This window comes from Manihot esculenta, chromosome 15 (genome assembly GCF_001659605.2).
Source record: "Manihot esculenta cultivar AM560-2 chromosome 15, M.esculenta_v8, whole genome shotgun sequence".
Classification (NCBI taxonomy): Eukaryota; Viridiplantae; Streptophyta; class Magnoliopsida; order Malpighiales; family Euphorbiaceae; genus Manihot; species Manihot esculenta.
The window spans coordinates 14,808,253-14,830,027 of record NC_035175.2 but is presented as its reverse complement, the minus strand read 5'-3'; the positions used below and the strand labels follow the sequence as shown (position 1 = coordinate 14,830,027).

At 27.5% G+C, this 21,775-nt stretch overlaps 1 protein-coding gene across 1 annotated transcript; it reads right to left on the bottom strand.

The window, feature by feature from the left end:
- Window positions 1-896: 896 nt before the first annotated feature.
- On the bottom strand, window positions 897-5,406 carry LOC110601665 (protein NRT1/ PTR FAMILY 7.3). Its single transcript, XM_021738890.2, has 5 exons — window positions 5,236-5,406; window positions 4,901-5,015; window positions 2,933-3,150; window positions 2,259-2,821; window positions 897-2,167 (listed from the first exon to the last, which is right to left on the bottom strand). Exons 1-5 carry the CDS (start codon window positions 5,260-5,262, stop codon window positions 1,291-1,293), a joined length of 1,800 nt encoding a protein of 599 aa, XP_021594582.1. The 5' UTR covers window positions 5,263-5,406; the 3' UTR covers window positions 897-1,290.
- Between the last annotated feature and the right edge of the window lie 16,369 nt (window positions 5,407-21,775).

Below are 21,775 nucleotides of genomic sequence, written 5' to 3'. Positions count from 1 at the left end.
ATGTTAGTGATTAGAATATTGTCAACATGCTGTAGGCTGGACTGTAGTAGCCATTAATATTTTTGTACTATTCTCTTGACTTTCGATGGTTTACCAGGGAACATTTGGTGGGAGTTGAGGCTTGAGACAGCAGCCTGGGCTATGACTTTGACTCTTAGAAGTGTTACTTGCCCTGCAATGGGTTCAGGTGTGTCATTTTGATGTCTTATCTGAAGATTGAATCTGCCATTGATGTTGGGATATTCAAAGTGTGAGTTGTATGGAATTAAGAATTTTCACATTAAAAAGAGATAAGGTGAGCGAAGGGTATATGGGCAAGGCTTATAGACCCATTGCTTTAAGGTTTCGAATTGGACGGAAGAATTATTGTCTCCAAGTAGATTTGAGTTTCCCCGAATTTTTAACAGTTGATAAATATTAAAATATATTGATAGTTGTCAAAGATAAGTATTATTGGGGCAATCAAGTTTTATCTCAATATAGATAGAGATATCGATTATCGGGAAAATGTTATTTGCTGATAGAAAATTTTCATCTCCCATTGTAAAGCATTTCCTTTCATAATTGACGAGGTATCAATATCACCTTTTCTTTATCTGAAATGAGATTTGAACTTGAGAGATGATTCTAGTATGTTTGAGTCAAAACTCATTGACTGACAGAGGTTTAAAATGCATTTGAACCTTTTTGTTTCTTTTTTTGCAATTCAATATGTTGATGTTATGAAGTCAAGAGTACTCTTTTTGATAGTCTTTATCATCCTAGTTGATGGATTCTTTTTAATTGTGTAAAAAAGGTAAATACAACAATGCTCAGGGACTCAAAGAGAAAGTCAACTAATTTGCTTCCTAGATTATTTCCTGCTAGTCTCTGATGAAAGGTTAGATAACAAAGTCTTTGAGAGGAAAGGAGGCACTTGATCTATTATTGTTCAAAGAACAGCTCTCATATACAAGCAACTTTCAGCATTCTACAAAGAGAGCTTACTCTATTTTACATGAAATCACTTACAAGCACAGCTCAAATGGCTTGTAAGAACCAACAAATTAGTGGGAGGTGATATTAAACCAAAAGTTGATCCACCTCTCTTTAAACCCATTTCAATTCAGACCTAACTCTAGAAACAGAATCAACAGGAGAATTAGGTGTTTTAGGAACATGGACACTTGGGTGATAAGAGTACAGCAACTAGAAGCTCACTGCAAAATGCTCATCACTACCCTGTGCCTCCCTCTTATTTATATAAGGTGGTACTTTAGGTGTTGATGTCGGTTTGATGTTTACTAAACATCAGACTTTGAAATTGTCTTCATCCTCGTCGTCGTTCTCCATGGATTTTCCTTCCAGTTTGATACACTTGTACCACCTAGCACACGCCATATACACAGCTAAGTCTATAGTTGTCAGACCAGCTAAGAGGAAGTAAAACCTGTCTAGGTGACCCTTGTTCAGATTTCCTGGGATCCATCCAGGCATGTGATCCACAGTCGAAATCTTCATAACCATTGTCACCAGCAAGCTGCTCACATAGTTTCCTAGTGATATAGATGTCATGCAGAGTGCACTTCCAAAGCTCTTTAATCCATCTGGTGTTTGTGCATTGAAGAATTCCAGTTGGCCTACATACATGAAAACTTCTGATGCTCCGATAAGTGCGTACTGAGGAACTTGCCAAAAGATGCTCAAGGTGCTTGAGCCTTGGCAATGTGTGCAGTCTCTTCTTGCATACTTCAGTCTATAGCACTCCACAATCCCAGCTGAAACCATTGCCGTTATAGCTATCACGAGGCCGATACCCATTCTTTGAAGTTCAGTCAATCCTTTCGATTTTGAGTTTCTAATCCTGCTTACGAGTGGATCAAGAACTCGACGGTAAAGGAAAATGAAAAGTGCTACACTTAGAATGTCAAAGCTAGACATGCTGGCAGGAGGGATTCTGAAGTTTGAGATGGTAGTTTTCATTGCAGCACCTTGTTCTACAAACAGAGAGGCCATCTGTGTAAAAACGACCGAGTAGATTATGGTGCAGAGCCAAATTGGGAGTAATCTCAGTATGCATTTAACTTCTTCTACTTGTGTGATTGGGCATAGGCGCCATGGGTTGTGACCACCCTGCCTTTTGTCATCCATATCTCTTGATGAGATGAATGCTGCTCTATCCAAGAACCTGGAAGTACATATAGATGAATATGAGTCGACATTTTTATCGATCAAACAATCACGCAATCATAATAATCTTATGGGTTCTGAATACTTACTTGAATCCATGAGTGTAGAGTATCCTTCTGTTGCCATTTGCAGAGCAGCCTTTTCCATCCACATCATATAAGTCCTCTGCATTTTCTGGCATATTGACACTGCACTTCTTTGTTGCAGCAACTATGACTTGACAGAACCTGGAGAGAGGGTTACCAGAAGGTTTGAAGTGCCTGTATCTAGCTGTTCCTCCAAGAAACAAGACCAATGCCGCCAAGGCGGAGCCTGTCGACACCCAGAAGCCTAGTGCCCACTTGCCTCCATCCTCAAAGTAACCCAATATGGTGTTGGAGAAGAGGGAACCCAGGTTCAATGCCAGGTAGAAGTAGCTAAAAAATGCCACTTTTGAGTGCCCTTCCTTAGGGTCCTCTTCATCAAACTGATCAGCCCCAAATGTAGCAATATTAGGTTGATATCCTCCATTTCCGAGAGCAACCAAATAAATAGAGAGGTAAAAAAATGCAACTTCCAGGCTTGAATGGGATCCACATGGAGTTGATTCATCACCACATCCTTTTGGTTTGATCAGGAAAAGGTATGAAGACAGTGACAGTAATACCAGACCCTGTAAAAAGACCAAGCAATTTGATTTTAGACCTAACCAGGACTTCAACTTGAAACCTTATTCTCTGGAGACAATAAATTCAAAAAAGAGGTTAATAGTCCAGGAACTTACAATGACAAAAATAACCTGAAAAATAGCACAGGTTTTGTATCTTCCCCAGTAGGAATCACTGAGAAAAGCACCGACAAGAGAGAAGATGTAGACCGTTCCAGTCCATTTGCTAACATTATTAGCAGCATCAGCATTGTCCTGTTGTAAAACTCTTGTGAGGAACAGCACCAAGTTCACCCCTACGCCGAAGAATGCAAGGGTTGCTAGTCCTTGGTTCACTGTTTCATTCATACAACACAACAAACACAACTCATTAATTAAGTTTCTTAATCTCTGCTTCTTACATGCAGTTCTAACGTATTAAATAGTTCCAATGGGTTACATACCAAAGACATGAAATTACTCAACCTAAGTATATAAATTTTTACGAACACATCCCTCCCAATCCCATCTGCCTATATTATACCTTTCATAAATTCTACAAAATTTTAAAACTCAAACCACACTTCTCAAAGTGGTAGAGAAGTGATGAAAGCGGCAAAGGTTAGGCATTATTTGCTCTAGTAGCTGCAATAATGATAAATTTAGAGTGTATTATTTTATTATAATCAAATGAAATTCAGTTATTTTAATAAAAATATATTTAATTTAATTCAATGATATCACAAGTTATACATTATAGATGCTTAGGAATAGTTTTTTGAAATTTATTAGTAAATTTGAGAGCTTTTAATGAGTAATAATACTTGAAGCTTATTCATGGCCTAAAATTTTTCTATTTAATATCGCGAATTGTAAAACTATTATAGGAAAAGGAGAGCCCAAAATATGAGAACCACGTGGAAATGACATAGATAAGGTGAATTGATATGAATATAAATATCTATAAGCATTATGTATTTTGTGTATTTAGTTAGAAAATTTATGGGAGATGATGAGGTTACGTGGCAGAAACCCAATTCTTGGAAAAAACAGGAAGGTTACGTGTCAGGTACGTATTACTCTCCATGCATGGTTTCTTAAACTTGTCTCTCTGTGTCTATTTTTGGTGGCTAAAAACCTAGCAAGCAACTCTCCTTGGACACTTGTTTTAACTTCACTCTTCAATCTTACGTATGTATTTTTGTTTTTGTATTCGTATTTGTATTTTGTATACATTTCTCTTTTGTCCTCTTCTCCAAAGCTTTATTGCACAGAAGAGAAAAGACCCTCCTCTTATCACCTTCATCTATAACCCGTGACGCATATTCACAAAATTTTAAAATAAATTATTCTAGCTCAATCGGATAATGAAAGCCTAACGTTTACACATAATTTTAGCTAAAATTCTAAACTAATTATATAAAATTCAATTTTGTATAATAAGTATGCACAAAAAAAATTATAAATATTAAATTTTTGCACCCAAAATGAAAAGATTGGATTTTTTTTATCAAAATTAAAATGTATTAGCCATTATTTAATATTTTATAAAATTCAAAATTTTTTACATTTAATTAATAAATGGAAATAAGATAAATAAGTGAACGAGGAAATTTATTAAAGATCAATAAGACAATTGCCTTCTCTACCTCCATACTACATACTGCTTCTGCTGGCATCCATAACCCATTTTTTTCCCCCTCCTTTTCCTCCCCTTTCCCAGAAAATATGGAGAAGGAAAAGGAAAATTAGAAAATTGGGTCATCACCTAAATCCCACCCTCTATAGTGCCCAAGAAAAATATTTAACTTTTAATATATATATTCATTCTTAGTGCGTTGAGACAAAAGCAATACGTATGGATATATGGCATTGATGAGTGATGACCCATACCATCATCCATACTATTGGGAGAGAAGCTTAACTCTCTCTCTCTCTCTTTCTCTCTCTCTAGATATATATACGATGAAGCATATGCACCAAGATATATCTCTGAAAATAAATTAACCTTTTTCGAAAAAAAAGTTAAAATCACATAAATAAAATGTAAATTAATTAAAAATTTTGCTTTTTTTTCTTTTTTTTTTTTTTTCTTCAAGTACTTACGGAGGATGATAATTCCAGCAACCCACTGTCCAGATTTCTTCTTAATAGCAGGATGACCATGCCAATCAACTGTTCCATCAAGAGTGCACTCTTCTTGATTCTCTTTGAACTTTCCCTGCATGTATATCATAATTTACCATTAATATATTTTCTACAAATATCCTAGTTGCATGGTTTTGCATACACCATGAATTGTACTTTCTATTTTCTTTTCCTTGTTTCTCTAGAAACAGGCAGAAAAAAAATGAAGTTCTTGATGTACATCAATCTTTTACAGTGATTAAAGAAGGAGATGGAAGTTGATAGCTAGCTATAGAAGAGCTTTTCCCACTTACCTCCTTACTCATCTCCAAACAAGCCATTGATGAAATGGGCCAAAGCAAAAAGAAGCTCTTCTGGTTAAAAATGTAAGAGTTGAAGATGGAAAGACTAGGTTTTTGTTTTTGTTGATGGGTGATGAAAGGAAAGTTTTCTCAAGAAGAGGAAGTTTGGGACTGAAGAGAAGAGAAAGAGATCTTGTATAAATAGGGAGTGAGTGGAAGAGATGAACGGTGGAGAATTGGAGGAAAAAAAAGAGAGACCCACATGGCCAAATCATCCTAGAATTTTTTTTTTTTTTTTTAAAAAGTTATATGTACTATGAGATAATTTATTTTTCATTTATCTGATAAAATTAATACGTGCGACGATCACAATATAAAAATAAAAAATTAAATAAAGTAAGAAAAATACAATAAACAAATATTTCACTATTATCTATTCTCTTACACTCTTATAGAGAATGTCATTAATATTTTACATGATAATTTTATTTTTTTTTATTTTTAGATTAAAAATTACTATTCACAATTGCACCAAAAATTATTATTTTTTATATTTAAATTATAGTTATAAATCAACAACAATAATTTAAAATTCATTATATTTATTCCGCTTTAATATAAAATAGTGATTTAAAATGTAGATATAATTATACTTTTATTAAATATAAAATAAATAATTTATTAAAGTATATTATTATATATAATAAAATTTTAAATTTTTTTATAATAATTTTAAACTATTGTTTTAATGATATTAATTTAACAATTTTATAATGATAATGATTAGACAAACTAATGGATAATTATCTGATTGATTTTTATATAATGTTTTTAAATAAAAAATTATGATAATAAATTAAAGATGGAAGATTAATATGTAATAAATAACTTATCCAACTTAGCCTTGTAATAAGATGGGAATGAACAAAAGGAAGTGTTTTTTTTTTTTTTTTTTGTCAACTAGAGTTTGTGAAATTTGAAAAGAGGGACCCTATACACAGTATATACAGCATATGTCTGTGATTTGGTAGTTGATTTGACTGATTTGAGATGACTGCTTACCTTAAACAGTTTCTCAGAATTGGGGATTGGATTATTATTCCTCTTTGCTTTGACAATCTACTCTCATATCACCACTCATTATATTCAATTCCATTTCAACTGATTGAACATTAATTCTTCAAAAAAATAAATTACACTTAAATAACAAAATGAGAACCTTTTCTTTTTAATTATCCATTAGTTTTTATAGACTTTTAATCAAATTTTCTAATTTATCGATCAAATCATTTTCAATTACTATAACCACCGGCATTTACATCACCATCCTTACGTTATCATCAATGTGAATTCCCTCTTCACTCTCATCGTCTTTGTCGATCTTACCCGAAAGCCAATCGACCCCAACAGATTTTTATCACTAATCCCACATCACCTTATGTTGTCGGCTCCACCATTGTTGAGAATATTATCTCCTATGATGTCTTCTTCTTTAGTTCCTTCTACTTCTCCAGCTTGATATCTCTTGTACTCAAGTAAGCTCTTCAAATCACGAAAACCTCTGATTTTCACCCTCATTCCCATCACTTGTGTGAGTTCTTCGTGTGAGTGAAAAGGAACTCATTGCGGATCAGGATGCTGGCTTTGGGTGTCAGTTCGGTTATCGGATGCGTGTTCTTGATGCTGGCATTGATTAATATAGTTCAGTTCAAGCTTAGGACTTTGGCTTGTGATCTAAAAAATTATTTTATTAATAAAAAAGAAAGATAAATATATTTTAATAGATTTCTTAAAATTATTGTCAGTTTTAATATATTAAAGCAATAAATTTATAATCACTACGAAAATAATATTGTTATGCGAGTTAATATTTTAATTATTTATCGTGAATATCTATCTATATATGTATGAAATGAATGCACATAATAATTAGAATATTGAAATACATGCAAAGTAAAAGTAGAAAAATTATGCAGAATATTCTAAAAATGAAAATTATAGTTTATAAGAACAATTATAGTAATAATTGTGGAATAAATGAATTTGTTATCTGTAATTATTGGATTGATTTTGAATAAAAACATCTTCTTTAGCTATGCTTCTCAATTATTATGCACAAGATATGATTCCCATTTACATATGCAATGTGTGGATGATGCAATTTCATTTCTCCCCCAAGTGGAGACAACACATATTGGCAGGCATATTATTATTGATTTTTCAAATAATTCATTTCTTTAAATCCTTTATACCTCAACTTGCTAACACATTCTATTATGCTTATGCATACTTCTCAAATTATTTTTTATAATTTTTAAATATTTTTCGCTTTCCATTAATTTGTAAGATTAAATTTACTCGTAAATTATATACTCTTTCTTTTATAAATGATTAATTAGATTCCGTCATAAATTTTAATCAATATCATTTTGTTAAAATGATATAAGAAAAAAATATAGATTCAAAAAATAAACAGTTTTATTAAAATTTTTTAAAAATTAAAAAAATAAATTTTTAATGATTAAAGAGACTGTTTATAATAAAAATAAAATTTTAATATGTAAAATTATGAAAATATCTAAAATATTCAAAAAAATAATTAAATTGTAAAATTAATTCTCCAAACTATAGAATTTTCATATCGAATTTTATGATAGACCTGCGGCTCTCATCACACTTTTAAAAGTTATGCATCTCGAAATTCTCTTTTGATCATGAAACGTCGACAGCAAAAATTAAATCCGATTTAAATCTTTTATAAAATATAAAATTAATTACTTCATATCTCATTACGTTCCATAATTTTTATTTATTTTATCTATGTCTTTATAAACACAAAATTCAAGCAGAAGATTGACACTTAATTAAATTAATTTTCACTTTCACTTTATAGTTTAGATTTATTTTTTGTGGTTGAGAAAAATTTACTAATTTAATTTGGATAATGAAAATAAAAATGAAAAAGAATGAGAGAATTAAACCAAATCTTTTTTAATGGCCATCAAACCATAAAATCATTAGATTGGTACAACTGTCTCACACTCAAATTATGGATCTCTCTACAGTATGCTGATTTTCTTATTGCTTGTCTTGTTGGCATTCTTTGAAAACATTCAATTGGAAATTGAACAATTTTGAGGTGTACTTTTTTTTCTTTTCTTTTTTATAGTTTTATTTTACAATTTAATTATTAAAACTCAATAAATCATAAAATTATTGTCAATGAAGTTGTCCATCAATGGATCCACCTCAATTTTCAATTTGGAATTTTATTCTTTGTTTATGGTCTATATTATCTTATACTAAAATTACAAAATTATCTTAATTATATTTTATTTTTTATATTAATTTATTTATAATAAAAAATATGATATATAATAATTAAATTAGTTATAATATTAATTTTTATATATAAAAATATTTATGTTAAAAGTATATTTTTAATTTTATATATGTTGTATAATAAATTAATAATTATATTTTCTTTAATTTAATAATAAAATGAATATAAAATATACTTTTTCTCGTCATTTTATATATATCAACATCAATTATTAGATAGTTTTACTAAATGCTTATATATATGCTACATCCCGTTAATGCCTAATCGGCATTTTGCTGTTGAGAGTCGATACTGCCTTTTAGAAAAATGCACCATTTTAAATGCTGTAAAAAAATATTTTAGAAAAAATTATTTAATTTGTTATTTTAATATTTTTATATAATTGATATAGTACAAAATTATAGATTAATATTCGAAAATAGGGTTACGTAGTAAAAATCTTATCAAATGATATTCGGTCTTATCGAAAGAAAAGAAGATGTGATCGCTTTATCGCTCTTTGTCAAGCCTCATCTTCTCAACTTACAGAGCACGACTCTATGATAATGTACCGTTAAAGAATGCAATTAAACAGATTTTCTGAATTTTTCTTTAAAATTCGTCCTCTTTAACTTATAGAGCTAAATTTTACGGAAATTTATCGTTAGAGAATGCAATTTAGCATATTCTTATTATATCTATAACCGTGCTATTTCTTATCCGCTGATCGATACCAATTGAATTTTCAAGAAATATAATAATTAATTTTATTTTTTAAAAGTATAAAAATTGATAAATAAATTGTAATTTTTTTTATGCAATTTTGATATAATTAGTATTAACTTCAAAATATTATATTACATTCATTCTTATTTATAATTTATTGATTTGAGTGTTGGAGTGGTTATCGTACGTGTCAATTACCTTATTTTTCTTTCTTATAAATTGACCAATTTTAGTACAATTTCATTTCAGTCACATTAATAATTAAACATATCATATTTAATTTTAAAACGTTATTTGATACTCTCTAATTAATATATTTAAAAGAATTTTTTTCTTGAAAAATAATTTTAATAATAATAATTAAATATTAATTATTGATTATATTTATCAATTAAATTATATACAAAATTATTTCGGTTTATCTCTGTTCAAAAAATAAAAACAAATGAAAAGATTTTTTTATAATAAAAATAAAAACAAAAGTATATCTTGTAATTGGTTACCTAGAGAGAATGCAAGATTATGCTAGCAAGAGTATTTCATTCATAAAAAGAATAAAAATATTCTTTGTTTTTAATTATTTTTTATTAGTCAAAAATAAAATTCTTAGCTCAAGTCTCTTTCTGTCTAGCAAAGGAATACTAATAGTGTGAACCCATGAAAAAAAAAAAAGAATATTAATTGAATAAAATTCGGATTTTCTCCATCTATTATTGCTAAAAGCATGTCTCTGATTCTTGCAGAAGCCTTTCTCTACCTCACAAAATATGGAGGAAAAGGTATTTTTCTTGACTAATTATTATTCAATTGATTTTATAAAAATTTTAGGTTTGACATTTTTCATTTGTCAGATTTTTCAAGCCTTAGAATATTGTTTTCTCAAAAAAAAAAAAAGAATATACTTAATATTTATTTCTTTTTTAAATTTTATTTATTTAATAATGCCATCAATATTTTTAATAATAAAAAATTGATCAAATGAATAATTCTTTTTTATTTATTTTATTTTAATAATGTCATCAATATATGTGTTTTCTTAGTAGGGCTGTGCAATCGGTCGGTTCGGTTTCGAATCGAACTGAATCGAAAAAATCGAAAACTGAATTATAAAAATATTAAAAATCGAAAAAATTGATTATAAAAATATAACTGAACCGAATCGAATTGATATTCAGTTCGGTTTGATTCAAACCGAAATCTGTAATTTTTTTTTAATTTTCTGCTTTTAATTTCAGTAAAATAATTTAATAAATATTTCACATAAATTTATCAATAAATATTGTTTAAATACATAATAATAATAATACTTAAAAAATCCATAAAAATCCATATAAAATTTAAAAATATATATAAAATCAGTATTTCTATGTATAAAATCGGTTTTTTAGTTTTTCGGTTATTTAACACGTTTAAACCGAACCGAACCGAAAACCGAATAAATTGAAAAATACTAACTGAACCGAACCGAACCTTCCGATTAATCGAACCATTAAACCGAAATTGATCGGTTTGATTCGGTTTTTCGATTCAGACCGATTTATGCTCTCCCTTATCCATTAATCCCCTGTTAAACTCCACAAGTGCTTATTATCAGCAAAAGATACTTAAAAGAGAATGAATTTTTAATTTAATCTATATATAAAAATAGGAAGATAAAAAATAATGAAATAATAAAAAAATCTATATCATATTTATTATATAATAATTAAAGGGCTAAAATTGATTATTAAAATTAATTACATTATTTTAAATTTTATTATTTAGATTAATTTTGAAATTTATATAAATTTAAAATTTTAGTCCTTACTTTACATATAATTCTACTTAACTTATTTTTTTTATTATAGTTTAAAATAAAATGTGAAATAATTTATAATAAGAATAGACCTTTATGTTTTATTTTAACTCGTCACTTCATGTTTTCCAAAAAAGGAATTGATTTTATACGAAAAATTGATTAAGAAATAGAAATTTTCTCTTTTTTTATCTGATTTCTTTTCATAAATAGTTAACTAAAAAAATAAAAACGAACTTTTTTGTAACTTTATGTTTTTAAGAAAGTGGATTAAGTGAGTTTTAGTAAATTTATTTTCTTTTTTTTCTTTTCTTCTTTTTTTTAATTTTATTTTAATCTATTTTCGAGTCCTACCACCATTCTATATTTATATTTACCTATCACATTCACGCATACAATCTCTATGTATATATTACATTTTTATTTTCGTTAAACAACTATTTAATTTATTTTTGGTATATACATTTTTATTTTCGTTAAACAACTATTTAATTTATTTTTGCGTCATTTAAACAAAATTTCTATTATTATGGACTTTGTCTTTATATAGAAATTGACGGTTATTCATACCTAAATTATTTCGAATCCATTCAAATCTTATTCAATTCATTGGGTCAAACCCGATTAATCTGAAACAGTCTTTCCATTATATTTTTAGACCCACATTTAGACTAACTCTCCCTTTTCATCGAACTTCATTACATCGAACTTTGTTAGACCTAATTGTTTGAAATCTGATAATCATTCACATATTTTTATTAACATGCATTATAATCATTATAGACAAACGCAAGTATTTTTATTAACATAAATAGACACCGATTAATTGAGTTTGTGAATTATGTATAGAGAATCAATTATAAAAAAAATATGTGGAAATAATTAGTAGTGATTAATGTTTTTTGTTTAATTTTTTATTAATATAAAAAATATGAAATTGTCGCTAAAATAATAAAAATTATATTTAATTTTAATCTGAACTAAATAAATAAAAAGCAATTAGAATGATTATTAGTGTAAATCACGATCTATGATACACATGCATATGTAAAAGTGTTTTTTTTTTTTAAATAAGGTAAAAAAATAAAAAGAAAATAGAAAGAAGACAAATTGAAACAAACCAATCTAAGTTAACAACAAGAACTTTGGGATGGCAATTGCAATTTGGTGAAACTTAGCAATCAGAAAAAAGAAAATTAATAATTAATAATTAATAAAATAAATCTCATCTTTCATTTGGAGAGAAAGGTAATTTAGTGTTGAGTGATTGAGAAACGCAATAGCTCTTATTTCTGAGATTCAGTCCGACTTATCTCCCATATCTATGCTGATGACAGATTCACATTTCCCAATTTATTAATACTTATTTACTTGTTAATTTTGCATTAAAAAAAATCACTTGTTATTTTAAAATTATAAAAATAAATAATATAATTTAAAATTACATGAATTATAAAGAAAACATTATGATTTAAAATAAATAAAATAATTAATATATTTTTGAAAATATAGAAATTAAATAATAACTTTTCATGGATATTATTTTAATCAGAAATTAATGTATGAGAAAGTCGGGGTTTGATGAGCAAAGTCAGATTTCCACTAAATTTTAAAAAAATAAGAAAAAATAAAACATCAACATCCTGACCGAAATTAATTTGATTGAAGCCATTAAATTCAAGTGACACAAATTACACCTTGCACTCTCCATTAACTTCATTGGTGGCCCTCTTCCACGGCTGCCATTTCTCTCTCTCTCATATTCAATTTTATTAAAATTATTATAAATTATGATTAAATTAATTTAAATTGTTATATATAAATTTAAATTTATATGTAACAGTACGTATATCCGAATAAATTTAAAAATTTTTAAATTATATTCTCTGATTTTCTGAAATTTAAAAATAAGGGTGTTTTTCTCATTTTATTCATTCTATTTTGTTTACTAGTGACGCCTAATGACCTCTCTACTACATGCTATTTATCTCTATTTATATAGGTACGTACATACAGGTGTCAGACACCTCCATACTAAGTGGTTATTTAATTCTCTCGACTCATATACAAACAGGATTGCAAGGTGATTGGATCTGCTATCATTTCTCATGTCACATCACCAAGCTAATTTTCTTCTCAAGGAACTTGGACTCGTGAGTAATTCAATTCGCTTCATGAGTCTAAATCATGGCTGAAGATGTTGGACCGGTTCGTCAGGGAGGCTACATGAATTTTTGGCTAGTATTGCTTTCATGGATTCGGCCTCATACTGAGACGAGACACGTGACTCTCCTAATTTTTAATTTCTATTTTTTAAAAAAAATAATTTAAATATATTTATTAAATTAATTGAAAGTACACATATTTAAACAATTGAAAACCAAACTAGTATGACATGAACCACGTGGTAGAGACACGTAAGTAAATGTAAAAATTATTATCACTAGATTTATATAGATTTAAATTATAAGTTTTATTTCGCAATAATTACTTTTTAATTAATTGAAAGTTAAAAAAATTTAATATTTCATAATTTTTATTCTCAAATTTTAAATAATAATATTTTAAGTAAATTAAGCTGTTGTCACTTTACCATAATATTATATTCTGAATTTATATACTCTTTATTTAACATGATTTATTTTATAATAAAATGTTTTAAATAAATTTATTATTATTTTTCTTAATAATGCCATTTTTAAAAAAATGGAATTTAAATTATTTCATTATTAAAAAAAGTAAACTTTGTATAGATTATATTTTGTCTTATCATTGGATCAAAGAGGTAAACTGACGAGTCAGATAGGGCGGGTTAGAGATCTAACTCACTAACATCTAATCACTTTTTAGACGCATTATAATCGAGTCAATTATTTTAAACTATAGGATAATTTAATATCAAATTTTGACTCAAAATGCTATTCTAAAAAATTAATATTTATTAATTTAATTTTATAAAATTTTATCACTTTTAAAAATATTTTATATAAAAAATTACAAGCAATTAGTACAATTTCTTTTAATACATAAATATATTATTAATATAAAACGTTAACAAATAAAAAACTCTGAGCTAATAAATTTCGCCATACAACTAATTAATCGAGCGATAAAAAAAATTAAAAATTTCGTGACGGTCTAAATTATTAGTGATGGACATTTGAGATCATAGGATTAATGATGAGATTAGAAAAGTGTTTATAAAGATAATGACAACCATTATCTTATAATATGATATGTTTAGCCACTAATTAATAAAGGTTTACCTTCCCATAAAATGCCATTAGAATGCTTAATTGGTTAATTTAGCGACGGGTGTTATTAGGTTTTCATTGATATTATTATTTAATTTATGATATAAAATTAATTTTTTATAAATTATTTAATATTTAAAATTTATTAATTCAATAATTTAAATTTATATGGAATAGATCTATATTAATAGTATAAAAAACATAGGAGATATTAAGAACATATTGGTGCTTAAGTGTGGAAAGAAAGGGAAGAGTGCAGAAGCAAAAGGTGGAGTAAAGCTGAGCATTATTATATTTTAGATCAGCAAAATCTATCTATAATTGGCTACAGCAATTGAAACCACAAGAGGAAAACATCATCTATTGTTGTATCTCTTTTTTTTTAAAAAAATAATAATAATAAGAAATAATATGGTTCCTAATGGAAGACATAGACCTTTCTTGCCCACTCAAATTCCATCTTTGGATTTCTATAGGGACAAATCTCTCAGTTAGGTCATCCCACAAATGGTTCTCATTTTCCTTTTTTTATTATTTTTCTTTTGTCTTCATCTTTATATTATCCTTTAGACTTTCATCATCCTATTTATTCCTTTCTTTTCTTAAAAAAAAAAAAAAGTCTTAAATTTTTCATTTCTTTTAAAAAATAAGGTCTTAAAATAAAATCTTAAAAAGAATAATTATAGGAATTTTAAATATTAAAAAAAAATTCTCTTAATTATTATTAAATTGTTTTTTACTAATATCGAAATAATTACCATTTTAGTAATTTTCTCAAGTAGAATTTTGTAATTTAATTTGTGTAAAAAAGATAATGCGGTTTCGATCGATTAACAAAGTGAGAATTTTGTATCTAATATCAGTGTGACTCTTAAAAATTAATTTAAAATATTTTTAATTAGAATAAATGACATTTAATCCTTAAAATTTTATAAAATATACAGTTTAGTTCAAATATTTATAAATTTAATTATAAAATTTTATTTTATAATAAAATAATCCCTTAGTTATAATTTGTTTTTATATCCCAAAATATTATCAAATAAATACTTATATATTTTTTTAAAATTAATCTCACATATTTATTAAATTTAATATCTTAAAATAAATTAATAAAATAAAAATTAGATCAAGAATTTTGGCACAATATATATTTAAATTTAAATTTTAAAAAAACTTTTTAATCTAATTTTTTATTTTTTAATAATTTTTTATTAATTAGAATAAAATAGAAATATTATATTTTTTATTTTATTATTTTTTACATGTAAAATATTAAAATTTAATAAATAAAGAGATTAATTTGTAAATATAAAGATTTATTAGTAATTAGAATATTTAGAAATTAATCTATAAAAATATAGGGATTAATTTTAATTAAAAATATAAAATTTAATTTAAAAAATTATTTTATTAATTAAATAAATTTAATAAATTAAATTTAAAAATATAATAATTAAAATATAATTTTTATTTAATATCAAAAAATAAATTATAATTTATATAGCTAGATTTTTTTTTATAATAGATCAATAATAATAATAATAATAATAATAATAATAATAATAATAATAATAATAATAATTATTATTATTATTATTATTATTATTATATAAAATACATCCGCCATTGGGGATAAGCGAGAAAGTCTTGGTTGAGACTTTAGAGAGATGAAATTAAATTAATGAAGAGAGGAAAACGTTGATTAGATAGAAACATGAATGTAATTAGGTCATGATTTAGCCATTAACAATTATTTATATGAGACATTGTATGGCCCTTGACCTTTGAGCGTCATCGAGGTCAAATTAATAATTATCATTTTAATTTTTTTTAAAAAAATTTATAATAAAGTTCTCGAATATTGACATTATTAACAAGCCAGTTTTTATATTTTTTAAAACCTATTAAAATATTTTTAATTTTTCTCTCCGTCAATAAAATATAATAAAATAGTCGTTTCGTCTATTTTTACCGTTAAAAATATAGCAAAAGACTAAATTACTCTCTCCTTTTCCTCTTTGTCTTCCTCCTCCTTCTTTTTCATTGATTCTTTCCCCTCAGCTTCGTTTTTTTTTGTTCTTCTTCTTTGGTTCTTCTTTTTGTTCTTCTCCTTTGATTTTTTTTCGATTCTTCTTTTTATTCTTCCTTTTTAAAGAAGATGAGGAGATTTTTCTTCTTTTTCTTCTTTTTCTTCGTCATCATCTTTTTTTTTTTTATCTTTTTTTTCTTCTCCTTTATCATCATTATCTTCTTATTCTTTTTCTTTTTCTTTTTTTTTAAGGAGAATGATGAATTATTTCGTTGACAGAAATAAATGATAATGACGTTTTAATAGATATGAGAAAATGTAAGAACGTTTTAATAGATTTTTGAAAATTTAGGGACTAACTTATTAATAATAGCAATATCCAATAATTAAATAAGGAATTTTATTTGAGAGTAAAATTAAATTTTAAAAATTTTTTTGTCTCATTCTTTATCTATTTTTAATGAAAAAGATGACAGATGAACTATTTCGTTGACGGAGAGAAAAATTAAACAAGTTTTAATATATTTCTGAAAATGCAGAAACCGAATTATTAATAATTGCAATACCTAGAATAAAAATATAAATCTCCTTTTTTCAATTATTCCCTTTCCCACCCAGAAAAATTATAATTTGCTATTAATAGTTCAACAAACTATAATTTGCTATTAATCACCAGTCATCCACGTCGGTTTCATCATAACCATTACCATCACCCCTTAGAATTTGTTTGGCATTATATTGTAAAAAATACTTTTTTAAAAGTTTAATTTAAAAAATAATTTTAAATATAATTTAATTATAAAAATATTAAAATAATAAAAACAATTTTTTCCAAACTAATTTTTTGAATGATATTTAAAATAGTACTTTTAAGAAATACACGTTTTTTGCCCTCCAAATTCAGCCAAACATACCGTTAACCATCTCCGAGCACCATTACCAATCAATCATTAAGTACTACGACCATTATCATTTTAACATCATAAATAAATTAAATATTAAAAAAAAATTACCATTATATATATTATCATTTATTTTTTTTTATTTTGCATTAAGAAAACAACTACAAGGTCTTTTTTCACTTTAGTAGAAAATTTGTTCAATAAATTAAATTCTTATAAAATTATATCACTTTAGATATAAATTTATTTTTTCAAATGACTTATTTTTAATTACAACAATATATTAATTTCAATTAAATATTCTTAGTATATATGAGATGTTAATTTTTTTTTCATTCTCTAAATAAAACCTTATAATTATTATAATATTTTCCCTCTTACAAAGTATAACTTGAATTTCCATTAAAATATTTATTTAAAATATTATCATTTTGATTTATTAGATATTTATAGGTTGGTGTACAACTCTAAGGACAAACTCCTGCACGTCCCATGCATGCATGCATGCATCCATACACTTTGCTGTAGTCATTATGGAATTCTACTTCCATATTGATTAGGTTTTCCATCCTTATCTAGACTTGTGGAGATGCAATCCTAGTTCACTTGTGTAGAAACATCTGTGTACACCTTGTGATTATCACTCTGTTTGGAAATAATTCACTTATTCAGCGTGAATGAATTCAATTCTTTTTTTTTTTTTTAATAAAATGAATCCTGCCAAACTAAGAGAAATAATTTGGAATTGAGTGATTTCATATGAAATTTTAAAATAAATTAACACTGCTATATTTTAAAATTCATATAAACATTAATTATGAAATTATTAATTTAAATTATTAAAATAACAGTTCGATAATAATTTAAAATTATTATAAACAAAATTTAATTTTTATTATAATTAATGATATATTTTAATAAATTATTTATTTTATTTTTAATAATATTATAATTTTAATAATATTTTTTATTATTGCAATAAAATATATAAACTGTTTTTTACTATTATAGCTATAAAAATATAATATTTTCAAATCATACCTATTGATTTATTATTATAATTTAAATATATAAAATAATAATTTATTGTAGTTATTTTAAATTATTTTTATGTTAAGTAAGTAATTAAAAATGATATTTTGCTGATAAATATTTACAAACGAAACTAGGATTCCTGTTGTATGTGTTGTATATAAATAGATAGGAACTATCTTGTCAAGTCCCACGTGATAAGTCTGGAAGTCTCTATCCTCATACAAGACAAACTCATGTAAGCAGCTGTATATATATATTCTCACGTGATACAAAACCTGTCAGATTGACAGTGCCCATTACAAGAAATGCAAACAATAGAGATTAGGATAGTAAATTGCGTGAAGAGAGTTGTGTAGCTTATCATTATAATAAAATATCGGATCAGTGATAGAAAATTTTATTATTATTCATTAAAAATTCATTACTAAAAATATTTTATAATAAATTTGTAACAAATATTTTTTTATGATAAATTTCGTTATTAATGCATTAATAATGAATTTATAATGTCCGTTATTAAATTTAATTTTTTTTATTTAATTTTAATAATAGATTTTTTAGTAATAAATATTTTTATTATAAAATTTCATTATTAATTTTAAAAGAGCAGCAATAATTTTATCTGTTATTAATTCATTATTATTTTCAATGGATTAATAATAATTTTATTCGTTACTATTTATAAAATTATAAAAAAAATATTATAAATTATATATTCTAACAAGATAATTTAACTTGTAAATACGTTCAATTATTGCAACTCATCTTAATAATCAATGTGAAAGCTAATATCATACATATCTTGAATGAACTCAAATCTAATATCATATAGGGAAAATTACTTCTTAATCCCTGAGGTTTAACGTAATTAACACTTCTGTCCCTCTATTTTGGCGACCCAACACTTAAATCCCTCACTTTCTCTTCCGTCCAAATTCGTAGTCCTTCCGTCCATTTAAACCGTTTGGTCAAAGAGTCAAAAGTGAGAGGTGATAAATTTTTCCAGAAATACCCTTCTCTTAATGTGAAATTCCTTTTTTTTTTTTTCTCTTTCATGTTTTCTCCAGTTGCAGAAGAAGAAGAAGAAGAAGAAGAAGAAGAAGAAGAAGAAGAAGAAGAAGAAGAAGAAGAAGAAGAAAAAGAAGAAGTTGCAGAAAGGGTAGGAAGAAGAAGAAGAAAGAAGAAGAAGTTGCAGAAAGGGTAGGAAGAAGAAGAAGAAGAAGAAGAAGAAGAAGTTGCAGAAAGGAGGGTAGGAAGAAGAAAAAGAAGAAGAAAGAAGAAGAAGAAGAAGAAGAAGAAAGAAGAAGAAGAAGAAGAAGAAGAAGGAGAAAGAAGAAGAAGAAGAAGAAGTTGCAGAAAAGGGTAGGAAGAAGAAGGAGAAGAAGAAGAAGGAGAAGAAGAAGAAGAGGCATTTGGGTTTGGGTTTAGTGAGGGTTAATTTTGTCAATTCACGTGTCCCAAACGGCTATTTTGGACGGAAAGACTACGAATTTGGACAGAAAATAAAGTGAAGGACTTAAGTGTTGGGTCGCCAAAATAGAGTGACAGAAGTGTTAATTACGTTAAATCTCAGGGACTAAAAAAGTAATTTTTCCTATCATATATAATGTAAATCAAATCAAACATATATCTAAATATCAAATTGAGCAATTTTAAATTAAAAAAATTAACAAATTATTTATTATCATAGTACATATAGGTAATGAAAAAAGAAATTATAAATGTGTAGTGTCCTCGTACTCATCATTAGTTTCATCTGCTTGATCAGAAGACTATGCAGAAGTTTCCTCACCAATAGTAAGAGCTGAAGGCCGACTACTTTGCCTTTGACTTACGAGCTGCATAAGTAAATCCTTCACCTATTAGATCTCAGAGGTAATCCGTACGTTTTGCTCACGCAATACTTGTTCATTATCCTCACGCTCTTATAGCTTGCATCTGAGATCAACCATTTCATCATGAAGATCCTAATTTTGGTAAGCTAATGTGAAGGATGTACTAGCAGAAGACTTGTTTGGGAAGACAACTGAAAACTGTGATTCAAGACCGTACACCTTTTTTTTTTCTATCCACCCAATACTTCAAAGTATAACTGAGCCTCATCAATGGGAGATACCTCAGTACTGTCATTATCTGTCTGTGATACTTGCTCTTTTAAAGTTAGAAAGCGATCCTTCAAAAAAAAAATACTATGTGATATAACAGTATAAACTATAAATCAAATAATTTATTATAAATTTATTTAACTTCTCGCATGAATGGCTTTTGAGCGTGCATCAACAAACTCTGAGGTACCCTTCTTCTTATAAGTAGTCTCAAATATCTCATGGGTAGAGGATCTCTACCTAGTTTTTCATGCTGCAAGTTAAATATAAATAGTAATAATATGCTTGAATATAAATTCACAATAAATTGGATAAAATTTAAAGTATTTGAAAAAATTTAAATGAAAATAAATATTACATATCATTTGTTGTTGATGCCTATATTGAGATGTAAATCCTCCATAATTGTAATACCCGGCTAGATCAGGCATCGGAATTCCTACCGTCCGATAGAATTCGAGGATGACAGAGGTCTCTAGAAGGGTAAGAGAACGTTTTTCTAAAATGTTTTCAAGTAGTTTATAGGTTTAGAGTGGAGTAGGAGTGAGTGTTGAAGAGAAAAGACCAAGGAGGATTTGGCCAGGTTCGGCCGCCGAAGTAAAGTTCGGCCGCCGAAGTAAAGTTCGGCCGCCGAAGTAAAGTTCGGCCGCCGAAAGTGCCTTAGATTCGGCTTCCGAAACTCTACGTTCGGCCGCCGAACGTTGCATGGTTTTGCATGCGGTTAGGCTGCCGAAGCTGAGTCAGTTTGCCACCTATATAAACACCTCCAGTCGGTGAAATGGATAAGAGAGCTGAGTTTCTGCCATTCTGGGAGAAACCAGGTTCGGCAGCCGAAGGAACTTTTGGCCGCCGAACGTGCTTGTGGAGGCAGCCTTCGGCTGCCGAAGCTTGCCCCCGAAAGGAGACTTTCGTCTCTGTCTGGGAGTTTCGGCTGCTGAAAGTGCCACCGAACATGCATGAGTTTCGCCTCTGTCTGGGAGTTTCGGCCGCCGAAGGTGCCGCCGAACCTGCCTGACTTTCGGCTCTGGAGAGGACATTCGGCCGCCGAACCTGCCGCCGAAAGTGTTATGTCTAGCCTTCTTTTGCATGCTTTATGTGATTGTTCTCGGATGTTTTAAGGGGTTTATGGGGAGTTCTATAGAGTTATTCTTGAGTTAGTTTGACACCTCATTCGAGTCCACTTGTGTAGGATTGGACCCGAGAGATCGAGGAGGTCGTCAGTGTTAGTTGTTGCAGAGTCAGTTCAATATCTGCTAGAGGAGCAGAGGTGAGTGGAACTAAACTTAATGTTTTAAACTGAGACATGAAATATATTTTCAGCACGTTTCATGCACCATGAATACCATGTTATGTACTAGGTTGTTTGCATTAGAATTCACGA

Bases quoted from the DNA above. Each gene is read 5' to 3' on its own strand.
- LOC110601665 (XM_021738890.2), bottom strand. From the start codon at position 5,262: ATGGCTTGTTTGGAGATGAGTAAGGAG. The intron at 3,151-4,900 runs GTAAGTACTTGA...TGAATGAAACAG, and splicing joins TGCTGGAATTATCATCCTCC to TGAACCAAGGACTAGCAACC. The intron at 2,168-2,258 runs GTAAGTATTCAG...ATGTACTTCCAG, and splicing joins CTCTACACTCATGGATTCAA to GTTCTTGGATAGAGCAGCAT.